The 15885-nt window shown below is 40.9% G+C and overlaps 1 protein-coding gene across 2 annotated transcripts in view; it reads left to right on the top strand.

Moving 5' to 3' along the window:
- Positions 1–998: 998 nt before the first annotated feature.
- Positions 999–15885, top strand: part of REV1 (REV1 DNA directed polymerase) — a 62766-nt gene continuing 47879 nt past the window's right edge. For both annotated transcript variants that reach the window (XM_062601596.1, XM_062601595.1), the window contains exons 1-3: positions 999–1162; positions 14803–14869; positions 15603–15735. In XM_062601596.1, coding sequence (XP_062457580.1) covers positions 14813–14869; positions 15603–15735 — 190 coding nt within the window. In that variant the 5' untranslated portion in view covers positions 999–1162; positions 14803–14812. The remainder of the gene's footprint in view (positions 1163–14802; positions 14870–15602; positions 15736–15885) is intronic.

Here is a 15885-nt window from a genome sequence, read left to right as displayed (position 1 = left end):
CCTCCTCACTGGCTGCTCATTTAACCAAACCCGTAGAGCTTAGTGGCTCTGAGGCGGTGATGCCTCCCTCCTAAGAGGGCTGCAACGGCCCGCGGATTCAGGAGTTACTGGCTGGGGGAACGGGTTTCTTTAGGAAACCCGAGCGGTAACGAACGCACAAGGGCATCCAGGGACGCCCCGCGGCCACGACTCCCTCAGCCGGGGGGGGCAGCGGGACGAGCAGACCCTTCTCCCGCAGGGCAAACTCCCGGCGGCGCCTCACCCAGCGCTGCTTCTGGGACAAGGACGGAGCCACGGCAGCGGCCGGGCCGCGAGAGGCGCCGAGCCGCCTGCTCGGCCCACGGGAGCCCTTTCGGGGGAGTCCCCAAGCCCAAGCAGCGCCCTCCCTGCTCCTCCCCCCCCGCCACCGCCGCCGGCCCAACGGCCGCCGCAGCGCGCGCCACCGGCCGTTTCCGCTTGCGGGGCGCCCGCCTCGCCGCCAGGGGGCGCCGCCGCCCCGCGCCCTCCCCGCGCGGCGCAGCCCACCCGCGCGAGGGGGGAGGGGGGAGCAGCCGGCGCGGCGCGGTGCGGCGCGCGAGGCGCTCGCGCCCGCCCCGCCCCCGCCCGTCGCCTCCCCCTCCGCTCCCCGACGTCACGTGCGCGGCGTGAGAGTTGCCGGGCCCGCCCGGCGAAGCGGCGGCTGCTCCGCACGCGACTTCGCGCGGGGAAGGGGGAGGGCGCGCGCCGCTGGGGGGCGCCGCGAGGGCGGGGGGGGGGGGAGGTGGGGCGGCGAGCCGGGCCGGGCCGAGCCGAGCCGAGCCGGCGCGCGCGGCGCTTGTTGACCGAGCGGCGGTTGGTGGCGCGAGACTCTCTCGTGACGCGCTCGCAGGAAGGGCGGGGGGGGGGGGGGAGGAGGGGCTGCTGTGGGGACGCCGGGAGGGGGAGGAGGCCAAGGGGCGGGGGAGAGAGGAAGGAAGGAGAGGAGAGGGAGCGAGCGAGCGAGCGCGGCCGGGGCTGAGTGAGCGCTGGGGAGGAGGAGGAAGAGGAAGGCGGGCAGGAGGCGGTGGCCGTGCGCGCCCGTGCCGGGGGGGGGGCGGCGGAGCCGCCATGTGAAGCCCCCACGCGGCCCGGCAGGGCAGGCGGCGGCGGCGCCCGGGAATGTGCGTCTGGGACGCGGCGAAAGGTGAGCGGCGGCGGGCGGGCGGCTTCCCCGGCGGCGCGGCGCGGCACGGCACGGCGCAGCCCAGCCCGCGAGGCGGTCCCGGCCCCTGTGGCCCCGCGGCGGTTGCGCGCGAGCGGAGGGGGGGCGGCTCGGGCCGTGTTTGGCGGGGGGGGGGGGGGGGGGCGGCGGCGGCGCGGCCGCAGCCCCTGCCCTGCTTCGGCCCCTCCCTGGGCCCGCGGCCTGCGCCTGCCCTGCCGGCGCGGGGCCCGGCGGGCGGGAGGAGGGTGGCGCGCGGGGTTATGTAACGGCCGGCGGGGGCCTTCCCCGGGCGCGCGCGCGTGGGGGGTGGGGGGAGCCCCGGGGCGCGCGCGCGCGCGCTGCATCGTGCCCAGGGTGTGCCAGGTGTGTGGCGTGCCCGGGTCGGGCACCCCCCCACCCCGCGCTCTGCCGCCCCCGCCACGGCACCGGTGTGTGCGTGTGTCTGTCACATGGGGCCCGCGCTTCAGACACAACACGGCTCCCCAGGCAAAGCTGAAGTGATGCTGCGAGTGTTTTGCCAGCTAAGGGGTCATTGCAGGGAAATAGGTTGGAGGAGGAGAGGGAAAGCCCGAGTCCTGATGCAGCCTTGCCCTCTCAGGCAACCCGCACGCCATGGCACTCAGCCATAGCAGCCTGTATCTCTCTGCGTTTTTTCACCGTGTTTGTTACAAGTTGTATTTGCTGAGCAATAGTGCTGGATGTAACCAGTACGCTGGGAGGAAGAGGAACTGTGCCTGTGAACTAAGCTTATGCTTACTAACACCAAGGGAGAAATCCATTCATTGATGCTACTTCAGCCCCCCCCCATCCAATAGTGCTGCTGTATTTTGCTATGTAGTTAGCATTGACTTGACCTGTGATGCTGAGCAAAAAACCTGTGATAGAATATGTGCAGAAATGGCATGTTAACCTTAAGAAGAGACAGAAAGATAATATCACAAACACTATACTACAGCACAGAACATAAGAATTTCTACTAAAAATCTTGTATTATTTCTGATGCTTTAAATTTAATGTCAGAGCATTCAGCGTGACAACTGTAAATAGTCTGTTCTTGTTGATGAGATTTTTTTTTCATGAAAAGAAGAGTTACTCATTATATATCTGGAGTTAAAATCTAGGGCTAATGTCAAGTTGGATAATATTGTCCAAATAAATAAAACCAGTGAATTGTAATTATATGAGCTGAATTCTTTATTCATTCAGATGCCATTGTTGCTCTGATAGACCGTTTTAACCGGTTGCCTAATTACCATTACTTGCCAGAGGTTATAGTAAAATTTATTTCTGAAATAGTTCCATCTTATTAAGGTTCATGACACTTGCACACAAGTCCACATTTCTAACTAATTCTTCCTTTGCCATCCTGTCTCAGGCATGAAGTTACTACTCTTTCTGATCTTTTATTCTATCCATTTCTTCCACTGGACAATGTACCACATACCTGTTAGTAAATAATCCTAAACTGTCAGACTGGAGGTCGTTGGTAGGACAGTGTTTAGAAGAGGCTCAGTGTAGACACCTGCCTTGTGAGTATCTGGTGTTTAACTACTTGAACATGCATTGCTTTAAAAATAGCAGTAGCAGAAATATATTATCATATTTCCAGTCTCTGTAGTAAATTCTGACTATGTTTATTTCTGTGTATAGTATGTGTATCTTCAAAACATTATTCAATAATTCACATTTTAGTTGTAGCACCAGTCTGTATTTCTGGATAGTGTGTACTTACTCTTATTTAGTCAGAGCCTAGTCTGATGCAGTGATAGTATCTTTTAACTGGATGCTGAGTTTGAGTGTCTTCTGATCCCTTGACCCAGATATCTGTTTTATGCCAAATTTTAAATCTTGCCTACACTCAGTATCAGCTGCTATAGAGACTGAAGAGTAAGAATTCGTCAAGTAAGTACAAAAACTTATTTCCAATAGATAGAAAAATTAATAAGATTGACCATTTTTTAATAGAAATCATTTGTTCAGGACTAGTAGGAAAAGAGTACCTTACCTGACTGTGCTGTGTGCTTTCCTCATTTAATCTGTTAGCTAGTATTTATTTTATGAAGAATGGATTTTTTTGTATTGAACCTCTTTCTTTTTAATTAAAGGTGTATATTATTATCTCTGAGATCTCTGACAGCTGTTAGCAGTGTATTTGCCTGGCATAGATATGAAAAGAAACTAAACACCCAAATGTTGAAACCCTCCCCCAAAAATATAGCATATATTAATTTGGTAATAATGCCATGTGTTTACCTGAGCATAGCAAAATAAGAAAAACTGGAAGCATGTAGAAATGAGAGTGGTCATGGAGTTGTAAAGAACGTTGAAAGAGAGCACGTCTAAGCTGATGCAAAAGAGCATGACGAACAGGTGAGGAATTCCAAAATGCATGTCATACAGTGTGCTTATAGAAATGTCTTTTCTAAAAGACAAATTTGTATATAGTGCTTCTCCCTCAGAGCATCTTTCTGTATATTGTAGAGAGCAGATAGCATTTTAATTGATGACACAAATGTTTTGGGGGAGGAGAGCTTCTTGTGTCTGTGGTCACCCACCTCTGTGTGTAATGTGGAGTGGCTGGTGCTCATGGGTAACTACCCATGTTATGAAGCCCTTCTTCTTTCTAGCCCTTTAGTAGAAGGGAGAGAAATATGCAGAACAGCTTTAAATTCTAGGCAGTGGTGATATCTTCTTTATCTGTAGCTTGGATTTTCAAAATTAACTGAAGGACTACTGCTACTGTTAGGATTGTGACTGTTAAATTCATCTCAGAGATACCTTTTAGTTTGGTATACCAATAGAAATGATTGTTGTATCTTCCATGTTCTTTACTATAACTGTCTAAGCAGACCATGGTCACCGAATTTCAGTGTTAGCTTTCACTGAAGTTAAAATACTATCATTTGTGGAACTCATTTCCTATCCCAAGGCTTTGATTCTCCCTGTTGGTATTCTGCCTGTTCAGTAGTGCTGAAGCTGGTGGCTTGAAACTTAGTTGCTTTTGTAAACAAAGCTTAGCCATATTGTGGTTAACTCTTCTGTACTGATTTTGTTTTCTATTCTGATACTTCAATAGTATCCCAGCTATCTATGAATACCCAATCAAATCTCAATGTAGGGGAGTACTGATTGTTACCTGCTTATGTGGTTTGCTGATTTCACGCAGTCCCTCTTCAGATTCTCGATTTATGAAGGAAAACAATCCCAAAAAAGAGAAAGTTCAAAAACTCAGGAGAAGACGCTGCTCAGTTACCTTGCAGAATCATTCTTGCAAATGCAGGTGGATTGGTTCGAATGCCAAAGCTTGAAAGCAGTGACAAAGCTGCACTAAGTAGGGCTGAGGTCTGCTCTAGGACTTTTCTATCTCAACTTAAAGGCTGACAGTCTTGGCAAGGGTAGGGTAGGGAGAGGTATGCAATGGTTTTGGCAGTGTGATGAGTACTGTTATTAACTTTCTTGGTCGGGTTCTAGTTGCCTATGAATTTCCAAAGTAAAATAAAGTTCTATCCACCATGTCCATAACCTCATCTTTTTGAGGTAGCTCAGATCAGCTATTAGTCTAGGGAACAGTGAGTAAGCATCTCAGACAAATGCTAGTACTTCGTTCAGGTCTTTTTGGAAACCTAGGAGTTGTTGGTGTTTAAAATTCATGAAACTGCTGCTAATTTTTAATGTGTAGGAAATCCTAAGACTTTTTGGCATGTATGGTAATAATGCATTTTACCAGGTGGAATAAGTAAATGTATTTTACCATATTGTGCTTTTGAATGCAACTCCCCACTGAATTAAAGTGAAATAAAGGTCTGTAGCAAAAGGGTATTGCTTCTGCTTTCTGACACACCTAGTCTTTTCAAGAAACAATAGAACATTGGGAAAATTCAGCCAGATAAGACTGGAAAAAGTGGCTTTTTGGTCACTGTTTCCTAGATTTCCGTGCTGAAATTGCATGATTTGGTAAGCGATTCCAAGAATCCTCAGATAAAACAATGCTAGCGGATGGGAGAAGTATGTTTTTTTTATTAATATTATTATTACTTTTTTTTGTCTGATCAAGAATTTGAAGTGATAAATGTTGCCCCTTCATAATGATTACTGCTATTTTATGTTGTGTTTTAACTATTCAGTTCTACTAGCATCCTGTTTGCCTGGGGAAGTCCATTTTTGCTCTGTGGCCGCCTTGTATCCATCCATCTCCACTAAGTAGCAGTGTAACACTTTGTTGTTGTTGTTGTCTAAGGTGCTTAAAATACCAACTTAAAACCACTTCAGACCAAGAGTGTGATTCAGATTTGAGTTTTGCTTAGGGATCTTAAAGAACTAAAGCATTTTTGTTTTCTCCAAAGAAAACTTCCCAAGGAAAATACAGGAACACAGTACTCTAATTCTGAATATCACTTTCAGCTGAATCTAGAAGGAAGTTTGAGAATACATTAAGTCAGATCAAAAGTTTACCTAACCCTGTACTGGCTCTAGAAGTTGCTAATAATATCTACCAAGGTAACAGTGAAGAATCAAGCATAAGGAGATATTTTTCTTTTATAAGAACTTGGTTCCTGTAGTACATTGCTTTTTTATTTAAAATGCGTTAATGACTTTTTATTGCAGACATCTATTGAGCCAGTATGGACTTCTAACACCCATGATGTCCTATGTCAGAGGATCCACAAATAAATTAAGCATCATATGAAAAAATATTTATGTTTGTTTTGATCTCACTGCTTACTAGTTTCATCTGATTCCTGCTAGTGTTATTTGTTTGAGTAAGAAAATTAATATCCATGAACTGAGGAAAGACGTAGAAACTTAAAGCTTCAAGGCTAAGCAAAGAAGCCATACCTTGTGAAGATTTTACTTCAAAAAAGATTTTTTTGCTCTGAGAGTTTGAAAGGCAAATCCAGAAGAGCATTTGGGACCCTGATTAAGCAGTGACAGTTGGAATTGAGAAACATCATTCAAAAGCTTCATGCACAGAAAATTCATCTATTTATATGCTGAGTCTGTAATCATCAATACTTTTGAAAGTATTGTTGTCAAGTAAAGTTACTTAAATTCCTGGAGTTTCGCTGCTGTATGTTTCTAGTGCTGCCTCTATGTGAATTGAGAGATGATCATCCCTAATACCTGACGTGAGCTACCGCTTCAGATTTGCAAAGTGGGTGTCTTGTCTCTTTTTCACTGTGGTAACCTTGAGTTCAATGTAAAGCACAGCTGCCCTGAGCACTTCTATGAAAAATAAGTTGTACAGGAAAGAGCAATACCTTCTCATTATATGAGTTAGAATATTGGCCAGAGAGCAGATCTGTTTCTATGCCTTTCTCTGTTGCTGAAGTGATTAGTGTGGGGGTGGGCAGTCAGGTAGGCAGGAATAGACAAAGACAGTCCGTCCTCAAACATGAATTTGTTGTGTGCTGTTGTACATATACATGTATACAGACACATGCAAACAAATATGTAAAACCAATCAAAATTGTTCAGTACCTGTTTACAAGATTTTACCAGTCTGCTGGCCTGATTCCTAGGGAGTCTGGCAAATCTGCAGATGGTATATGTCAGAGATTTTTGCCAGCACAGTTCCTCTGAATTTGTGAACACTGAATTTAGAATGTTTATAAACTCTTTGTTTTGGTCACCTCTTGAAACTTTTCCAGTTCTTTCTTTGAGAATGGTTATACCTCCACTTAACCACTTTTGCTGTCCTGTAAAGTTTTTCAGCTTTCCGAGAACACTCCCTTGGCTCCACCTGATTTCATTCAGTTGTGTTAAGTGAGTCATAAATCATTTAGTAGCAGGAACTCTTCTCATTTGGATGGAGGGTTCACTTATGCTAATTATTGATCGTACAACCTACAGACTGTTTGACCTAAACCTCAGTGTAGGCTTTTTTCCTGTAAGACATGAGTTGTGGGGCTGGATTGTTTTCAGTCTGAAACAAAAAACCCAGGTTTTTACTTTTAAGTGAGTTCTGTTGATTTTAAACAAATGAATTGGGGGAAAAAAATGAACATGCTGCTCCTCCTTTTTCAAAGAAAAGAGTAACACAATTCTCTGTCCACAAATACTGTACACATGTAAACATAAGGGCTTGAAGAAAGAACACCCATCTCGCATATTCGTCTCTCATTGTTTCAGATGCTGACTTAAGTCCAAGAGAAAGAGGCCTTCTTTTTGTTTGATTTACAATCCATTCACTATGCTCACTATTGAGAATCATAATTCCACAAGTTACATTTCTTATCCTGAGTTAATGGATTTTATTCCTGAATCTAGAAATTCAGAAGCTGGCGTAGACATTGTAAGTACGCTACATCCTCTTCAGGTTGAAGTCCCAAAAGAATTTAAATACAGAAGAGAAATAATGAAGGCAGATGCTGAAATCTGCTGTGTTCTGTGGGAATAAGAACACTTACATCAAGGAGATGGTATTTGAACTAAAAAGTTAATTGAACTACATGGTTAAATGTATCAAAAGTTTGAGAAAAAGCCACTTATCGCTGAAGAACTCTGGAGGGGGACAAATATTACCAAACAATACACAAATGTTGAAACTGAAGCCAGAGTCCTCTGTGAGAAGAAGAAAAAAATCAACCAAGTTAAACCACTACTTGTGACAAGCTCTAAATGGAGTGTAGCTGCTACTGAGTGTTATTCCTAGAGGGGAATCAAACATTGACAGTTGGTCTCAAATTGAATCCGGCTTGCTATTTTTCAAAGAACTAACCATCTTAAATGCCGAGTATAAAAAGCAAAATAGTGTCTTGTTGAAAACATTGCTCAAAGCTAATGCAGACTGTACTGTGATGCACCATCTTACGTTAGGACAGCAGGTCCTCTGCTTTTTTCTTTACTTGTGCTCATGGCCTCTTAAGTTGTGACAATCAGAATCTGGGACAGATGATTATTTTAAGTGTACTGTGAACAGGTTTATACATCCTTACCCTGCACAGCTCTGATATAAATGGTTAATTGCTAAACAACTGCGCTCGGTCGTTAGGATGATTAGCAAAAGCAGTAAATGTATCCTCTTTGGTTGTTATTTGTATACTAAGGGTTTAGTTCTTGGTTAAAATAAACTAATCTGAAATAAAGACCATGTTGGGTTGCAAAAATTTTCAGTTTGGAAAATGAAATAATTCAGCACAGAGTTTTTTTGTCTTCTAGAGGAGTAATTGAACTGAAGGTCACAATATTATTGTCAAGCTCAAATGAAAGTATACGTCAAACAGTTTTAGAGTAGTCATTTACACATAAGAAGTTGATTCTGAAGGACTTGGGTTCTCTCCATGCTTTATGTGGGTTATATGGTGTTTCATGTTTCTAACATGCTATTATGTTTATATTTTTGAAAAATGTTATTCTAAATGTTTCATACTCACTGCCATGTTTGTGTCCAATACTTAATTTGTCCGAGATTTTCATGATTGTTCTTTGTTAACTTACATTGTTAGGCTTCCTTAGGGGAGGGAAGAGGGGCTGGGTGGCTTGTGGGATAGATATTCTTCAAAAGTTTTTCAGCCAGTTTAGCTTACATTACTTTAAAATATCACATTACTTTAAAATATATCAAATTTTGAAGAACACGTAGCAACAGGTGCTTGTAGTTAGAGGCACATATGGAATAAGACAGGGAGTAGGCTCATCTCTTCTCAGGTGCTCTGTCATAACTTCTTTTTGAAAACTCTTGCTTTGTGGTAAACATGAAGTAGCCTCTTGCTTTGAATGTTGTGCAGTCTTTTTTTACTGGGGGGAAGAACATGAGCATGGGTAGATAGTGAAGACTAACTAGCTCACTGCAAATCCGCATCTGAATTAACACTATAATTGTTTGGGTTTAGCCATGCCCTAAAAGTGAATTTCTGGAAATAGCTGAGATAATCTTAACAGTGCACTTTATTTATTTATTTATTTGTTATCCCTTATCTGCCTTGGCCAAGGCCTTCTCTGACCCTTTTGTGAGCCAGTTCAGGTCACTGAACTGGCAGGAAACTAACCTTGAAAAAATGTATCACTTTTCTTCTGGTTTAGTAAGCTGAATTAGCACATAGTTGTGATATAAACACAGGAGGTCATATGAGTGCAGAGCTAATGTAGAGGTTGGGTGGTGAGAAAGGGACAGAGCATGTAAGGCCAGCAGAGGCTGAAGAGAAGAACCGTCCCTTCTGGTGGCAGTCAGCCATCAAGTTGACTCAACTATCTTGTGAAACTTCACCCTGAGAGTTTCCCTCCTTGAAAAAAATAAGAAATTCAGTTGCTTTGCAACATGCTAATTATTTTATTTTTAATTTGGAACAGTATTGTTAAATCTAAAGTGCTTAGAATCATGAGGATTTAAAATACAGTATCTTTTTTAAGTTTTTATAAGTTTTTTTAACTTTTGAATTATTTATTTTTAAGTTTTTGCTGAATTCTGAATTTATAAATGTATTGTAGAAAATAGTTTTAGACCTTGTAGCAGCAACTCTTTTCCAGAAGACTCGGCTAAGAATGGGACTGTGTTGTGCTGAGAAATGTAAACACGTAGGACAGTTCTTCCCACAAAGAGCTTGTAGTCTAGTGCCAAGTAGAGTGGTGAGTTTGATGTGGGAGCTGGAATGTAGATGCATGAAACTCAAAAAGGCTGCAGAATACCCATTTGATAGAAACAACTTTTAAGCCTTGCTGAGCTGGGATGGATTCAATCTGAGGTTCAAGCAAAAGATTCTGATACTCATTAGCAGCGACCTGAGATATCCATACTTCGTAAGCGTTAAAAGTTGCACCTTCAAGAATAAGGCATGTAAAAGAAGTTAACTAGATCCAGTTCTTTTGCAATAAAGGTTTTTGATAGGATGTTCACTCTGGACAAAAAAGCAAAATACCTGTAACTGTTTTATACTCAAATCTTGGTTACCTGAGATAACTCTGCCAGACTTTAACTGGATTGATCTATTTGTTGAGTCATAGGGCAGCCTCAGCTTGTCTTTAGAAATAGTTCATATGCTTTCCCATGGTGCAGAGCCAGAGCATATAAATTATGCCAGATTCAAATTGGCCACACAAAAAGGCAACGGAAATGTCTCTGCATCACGTACCTGCAAAAGGGAATAATTAATGACAACTCAAATTTGAGCAGGAGTGATACTGACTGAGAATAAAAACTTACTTCCCGTTTTCTAGAGCAGTTATGTTGCAGCTGCGCCACGCTGATTTTAAAGTACTTTAAGGAAATAACTTTCATGAATCAGATTGTATACAACACAGATGAGATTGAAATAAGTAGTTGCACATTGACATCTGTATTTTGCAAACAAAAGTGTCAATTGCTGTGCAGCTCTTGCATGCACACATGTATGCTTACAGAGTTCATGAAATATGGACATAACGTTTCATTCTGTTACATAATCAGTAGGTTTTGATTAACAGTCTTTCATAATAAGATTAAATAGTCGTGGTTTGGGAAGTATGGTGTTAGGCCCATGAAGCAGTCAACAAAGAAGTGTTATGTATCTTTTCCTAGTGGGCTCTGAGTAGAGCTGTAGGGCTCTACGAGCTAGCAGTCCTGTAAAAAGCATCAAAACTTTCATTTTCTCTTCTACCTTCAATTTTGAACCCAAAGATCTTCCAATAAAAAAATGAACTTTGATCACTAATTGAAGAACTCTACTTTGTAGAACAGTAAGATTTTGCAGTTTATATGTGATCTAGAAAGAGGTACAGAGCCAAATTCTGTTCATTTTGATCACAGCAGTTCTTGCTTTGACTTTTTTTTCTTGAAGTGTTTTTCCTCTTGCACTGAAAAGTTGGAATCTATTCATAGGAATGTACTGAATATCATTCCTACCTTTACAGGCTTTTGTGCAGCATCAGGTGGATTTTTCAGTTAGCTGAAGATGCCTTTGTGCTCACAGGCCCAGAGTATAGGCATTTCAGTTTTATTTAAAATGCTCTTCTCTGAGCCAGGAGTCACTTTACAGTTTGTCCTTGCTTTGGGCGGCAGGGATGTCCTGAAAACTAGTAATTATGGTGGTACCCTTTCACTGAGTTGCCATGCATTTGTACTCTTGGATTTGTGAAAAACTAAGACTCTTCTGGAACAAGTTAGATATTATGAACACACACACAAAAAAAAGTAGTCTTTGAAATTGGCCTGCTCATGATCAGTTTTAAGTCCCCTGTCTTGATTTCCTCTCCTACATCCAGAGGTCTTTACAAAGTGTTTCTGTTACTCATCTCTTCGTCTTGAGTCCTATAGACAGAGCATTATGTCATCCCTGCATGCACCAGTGAACATTCTTCAAATTGTGCTTTGCCTTTTTTCTTATTTAATATGTTCTGTGCAGGATGGTTCTCACATTCATTTGTTCTTTAGGCTTCAGAATGTCTACTGTGGAGAGTATCTTGATTTTTCAGGGAAAACTTTGCACTGTGAACACAAGTCCAGCAGTGGGGATTCTCCTAAGTCTAGAAACATTGGTTCATCATTCAGTTTCTGGAACTACAAAAGGAGATATTAGTCTCCAAGTTTACTTATCAGTATTAGGAAAATAATCTGTGACTCGAAAGAGCTGAGCCAGAGGCATCTAGTAATTGTTGAAATACCATGTTCCTAACTTGTGTGTTTAGAGTTTAAATGGACTGCCTGAGTCAAAAATCACGTCTGCCAAGGAAATGGTAAATCATAATCAGATGCTGGGAGTAGGCATTACAGTGTAGCTTCTCTAGTTTTGTGGCTTCTAGGAAGACAACTTCTGAGCAATAGATGTGTCATGTTTTCAACACACCAAGCTAAAATATTCTTTCTTCTGATTTCTAATTCTAATCAAACTAAGCCCACAGACATTATTCTGATTTTTGACTGACCCCAGTGGTTGTGGTATTTTCTTCTAATGGCTTTCAGATTGGAAATCTGTCTTCCTCACCTTCCAGTTTCCCCAAGAGAAAGTAAATGTTTTTCAAGGTTTCAGAAAAGTTCTCTCCTGAAGGCAGTTCTTCAGTTCATCAGGCATTGAGTATTTTAGCTCGTACCTTACCGATACTGAGAAGACTTCTTCAAACAAATTTAAAATACCAATCATGAGCAGATCAGAATACAAAACGGTTCTTTACTGCATTCCTCTTCATGATAAGAAGTTTTTCTTTAGATAAAGAGATTGTTTACGTAGGGATCAGAGAGAATTATTTATCAAATCCTATCTTCTCAAAAACTGAAGGGGGAGAATGAGGAACAACTTTGTGAGACTGATGTTGTGATTATAGTTTCATAGAGTCTTGAGGGGGGTTTTCTGCCATTCTTTTGTTAAGATTGGCTTCCCTTTTCGGTGTTTCTTTTTGATAGATTTTTTTCATCCTTTCTTAAGAATGAGTGAGAACAGTCAATAGTTAAAATCGTAATGTCTCTCATGGCCTCATACACTGATACCTATGATGTCTAAAAAGACTACGGGATGTTTTAATGAGTAAGTACTTTATTTGCTTGAACTTAGACTTTTCTGAGAAAAATTTCTTAGACTTTCTGAAAAAATTCTTCAGCAAGAAGTGATAAATTTGAATTATAATTTATGTTTAGGTAATAGATCTACTTCATACAGAAAATTTGTATTTTTCTAGCCATTTTTAGTTTGTACTGTTCTGTACAGAAAAAAAATGGATTTCCATGTGATTATCCAACTCTTGTTCTTCTATTCTTCTCACTTCTCCTTAACAGTTCTATAATACTTACTGGATAAAATCCAAAACACTAAACATTATTTTCAGAAAACCCAGTGTTCTGGAAAGGTTCTGTTTAGGTATCTGTATTTATTACCCAGAGATCGACATAACATACTGGCAGGGGACAGGGCGAAGTTGCATTGCTTGGTTTTTATGTAGAACTCATCTCATTGACATACGATTAATCTTTGCAATCATACACGTGTGTAGGTTGTATATCAAATTACAGCAAATACGAGAAGACTTGAACCAAGTTCATCATGATCTTCCTATGTTTGCAGAGATCCTGAAAAATACTTCTGAAGCTTGTCTTTTCAAGTTAGTCATACTTGCTTTGGCTCTATAATTCTATGATTGCCTAATATGGCATATTTGCTGTATTCGATAAATATCACCATATTCGTGAAACCTTTCTGCAGCTGTCTCTTTTTCTGCAATCAGACTTACCTGCAATCCAGGGTGAATTAACTGTATTTCAGAGTATGCCTGCTTTGTAGCTCTAGGACAGCAGGAGTTCAATGAGAGACAAAAGCTGGAATGCAGCTTTCAGCTAGGTTCAGGGGTGACAAAATTTTGCTATGATAAATGAGGCAGTCTGCAGCACAGTGCAGTGTAAGTTGAGGCCTGGATAGAAAAGTGATCAAAATAGGTTATCACCTAATCCACAGTTATATGTATTTCCATGTAGGTAGGAGAGTAAAGCTTCTGTGCTCTTACTGGGCAGTAGTATGGCTAGTCCAGAAAATAGGTATCTTCTCAAAAGCTGAGGAGGAGTAAAAAATTTATATGACTTCCTTTTACATATAAACTGTAGTTTAGTGCATTTTTATGGAGGATAAAGGAACAGAATTTCATAAAATAAAGGTACGAAACCTAATTTTTCTTCCTGATAGTTTCAGAGTATACAAGGTCCTATTCCTGTCCTCACACTTTAAGAGCTCTAAGAGACAGAACAGTGTTTTTATTTAGGGGACTGGTTAGATGAGAAAGTGAGAGATGCAATATACCAGGCAGTGACCTCATGATAAGCCTACACCATTAATCAATATTTTAGATTAGTGTTACAGCAGCTATAGTTAATGTGGATCACTTGACTGCAGTGAACAGTTGGATGCAGTCCAAAACGTTCATTTTTTTCTCTATCAGTTCTGTTCCAGCCCACTAATGGCTCATCTGGGGACACTCCTGTGTACAGTTCACAGTTCAGGGATAGCATCTTGCATAAAGGCAAAATTGTAATTTGCATTGTTGGGCATATTTATTATTTTAAAAAAGCTAGAAGTAGATCATGTTAGATCATTTGATGATTCTATGATGATTTAAGCAACTGGCTTTTTACTAAGTGAAATGTTTTTTTTCTTCTATGTATTTTGTTGAGTTTGGAGCAACAAATATTTGGAACTTCTGTGATTAGCTATAAATCTTTTGATATAATCAATCCAATCTCTACTACCGGGAAGTTATACCTTCATTCAACCATGTAGAGAGTATCAGATAGGAAAGAAAGGTTGTCCTGACTTAGACAATGTTTTGCCTGAATGATAGCAATTGTATTTAAAAACTCTTTATCATTCTTTCTTTACAGAATATGTATGTTAAACAGGAAGAATTTAATAAATCATAATGCAAACTGAACATTGTAATTGTATTTTGTACATTTTGACATTGACATTTTGTATTCTGGGTAAATAGAACAAAATGTGCATATGTGTTTTTGATATGTAGCAGGAACTACAATATGAGTTAGTACAAAATGGAATAACTTGGAGTTTTTTAAATTTTTAGTTTCTAGGTTAAGTGTGTAACTCGTATTTTAATACATGCCTGTTGAAAGTAGTGATCTCTGATGATCTGTGGGTGGCCTTTAAAGCATCATTGAAATGCTGCTGAGGATATTACTAAACAGCTAACTGATCAGCATTTTTCTTCCTATACAGAAGCTTCAGTATGAGGCGGGGTGGATGGAGGAAACGGGCTGGCGATGGCGATGGCTGGGGAACGTGGGTATGTTATAAATCAAGTGGCTTTTTGAAAAAAGGTAAATGCAGTGTGATTAAAGGGGTTACAGTTTCATAAAATATGCTTAAGATATGCTGTGAATGTAATCCTTTTGCCTCACTTGAAAAACATAATTGTGTTCAAAAATAATTTTTAGAATTGCCAAGTTTTGAAGTGTTAATTCACAGACATCCACTAAGTTGCAGTATTAATATGTGCAGACCCTTGAGTAGTTTTAAACAACCATTTAAAAACTAAATTTTAAAACTATTGGTAGTTGTCTCAATGAATTTCTGTATAGTTAGACGTTTACGCAAGTATATCCGATACTGCTGTGTCTTATATTTGTAAGAGCAGAAAATAATGTGGAGCTTGATAAATATTCTTTGCATTGTTTTAGGCCAGTGAGACTCTAGTTTATCATCCAAACTTGCATCTCTCCTCATTGTTAGCAATTCATACAGTAAGAAAAAAAGAAATATAAATCCTGGCAACAGGATGCAATAAAAATTGGCAATAAGAGGCAGTTATCTTACAGATAGAAGTTTAGGGCAGCAAGCCTACTATTTTCCATTTGGAAAAAAAGATTTGTCTTTTGCGTATCAACCAAAATTGATTTGAATGAATGCTGCTTAGCATTCCAGTCTTCTTGTAAATGATCAGTTTAAATCTATGAACATTAGAAAATGAAACTAGCATCATGTTTCCTTTTTTGTTTGTATTTTAACTTAAAAAATAGGGAGGGTACATGTCTGCAAAGGTTAAGAAACTGGAGGATCAATTCCGATCAGATTCAGCTGTTCAGCACCAGAGGGATGGAAATTCATCAAGTATCTTTAGTGGAGTTGCTATCTACGTCAATGGCTTTACAGGTGAAGTTTTATTTTTAAAGACTCTATTCTTTCTTGTTATAGTATCTGTTATCTTCAATGGAGCAAAGGGCTATCAAATATGTATGTTTACAACTAAATAAATACATCATAATTACTGCATATGTTAAGTTATATTGTATTATATATTCC

This window comes from Rhea pennata, chromosome 1, assembly GCF_028389875.1.
Source record: "Rhea pennata isolate bPtePen1 chromosome 1, bPtePen1.pri, whole genome shotgun sequence".
Taxonomy (NCBI): Eukaryota; Metazoa; Chordata; class Aves; order Rheiformes; family Rheidae; genus Rhea; species Rhea pennata.
This window is presented reverse-complemented; position numbering and strand designations above follow the sequence as displayed.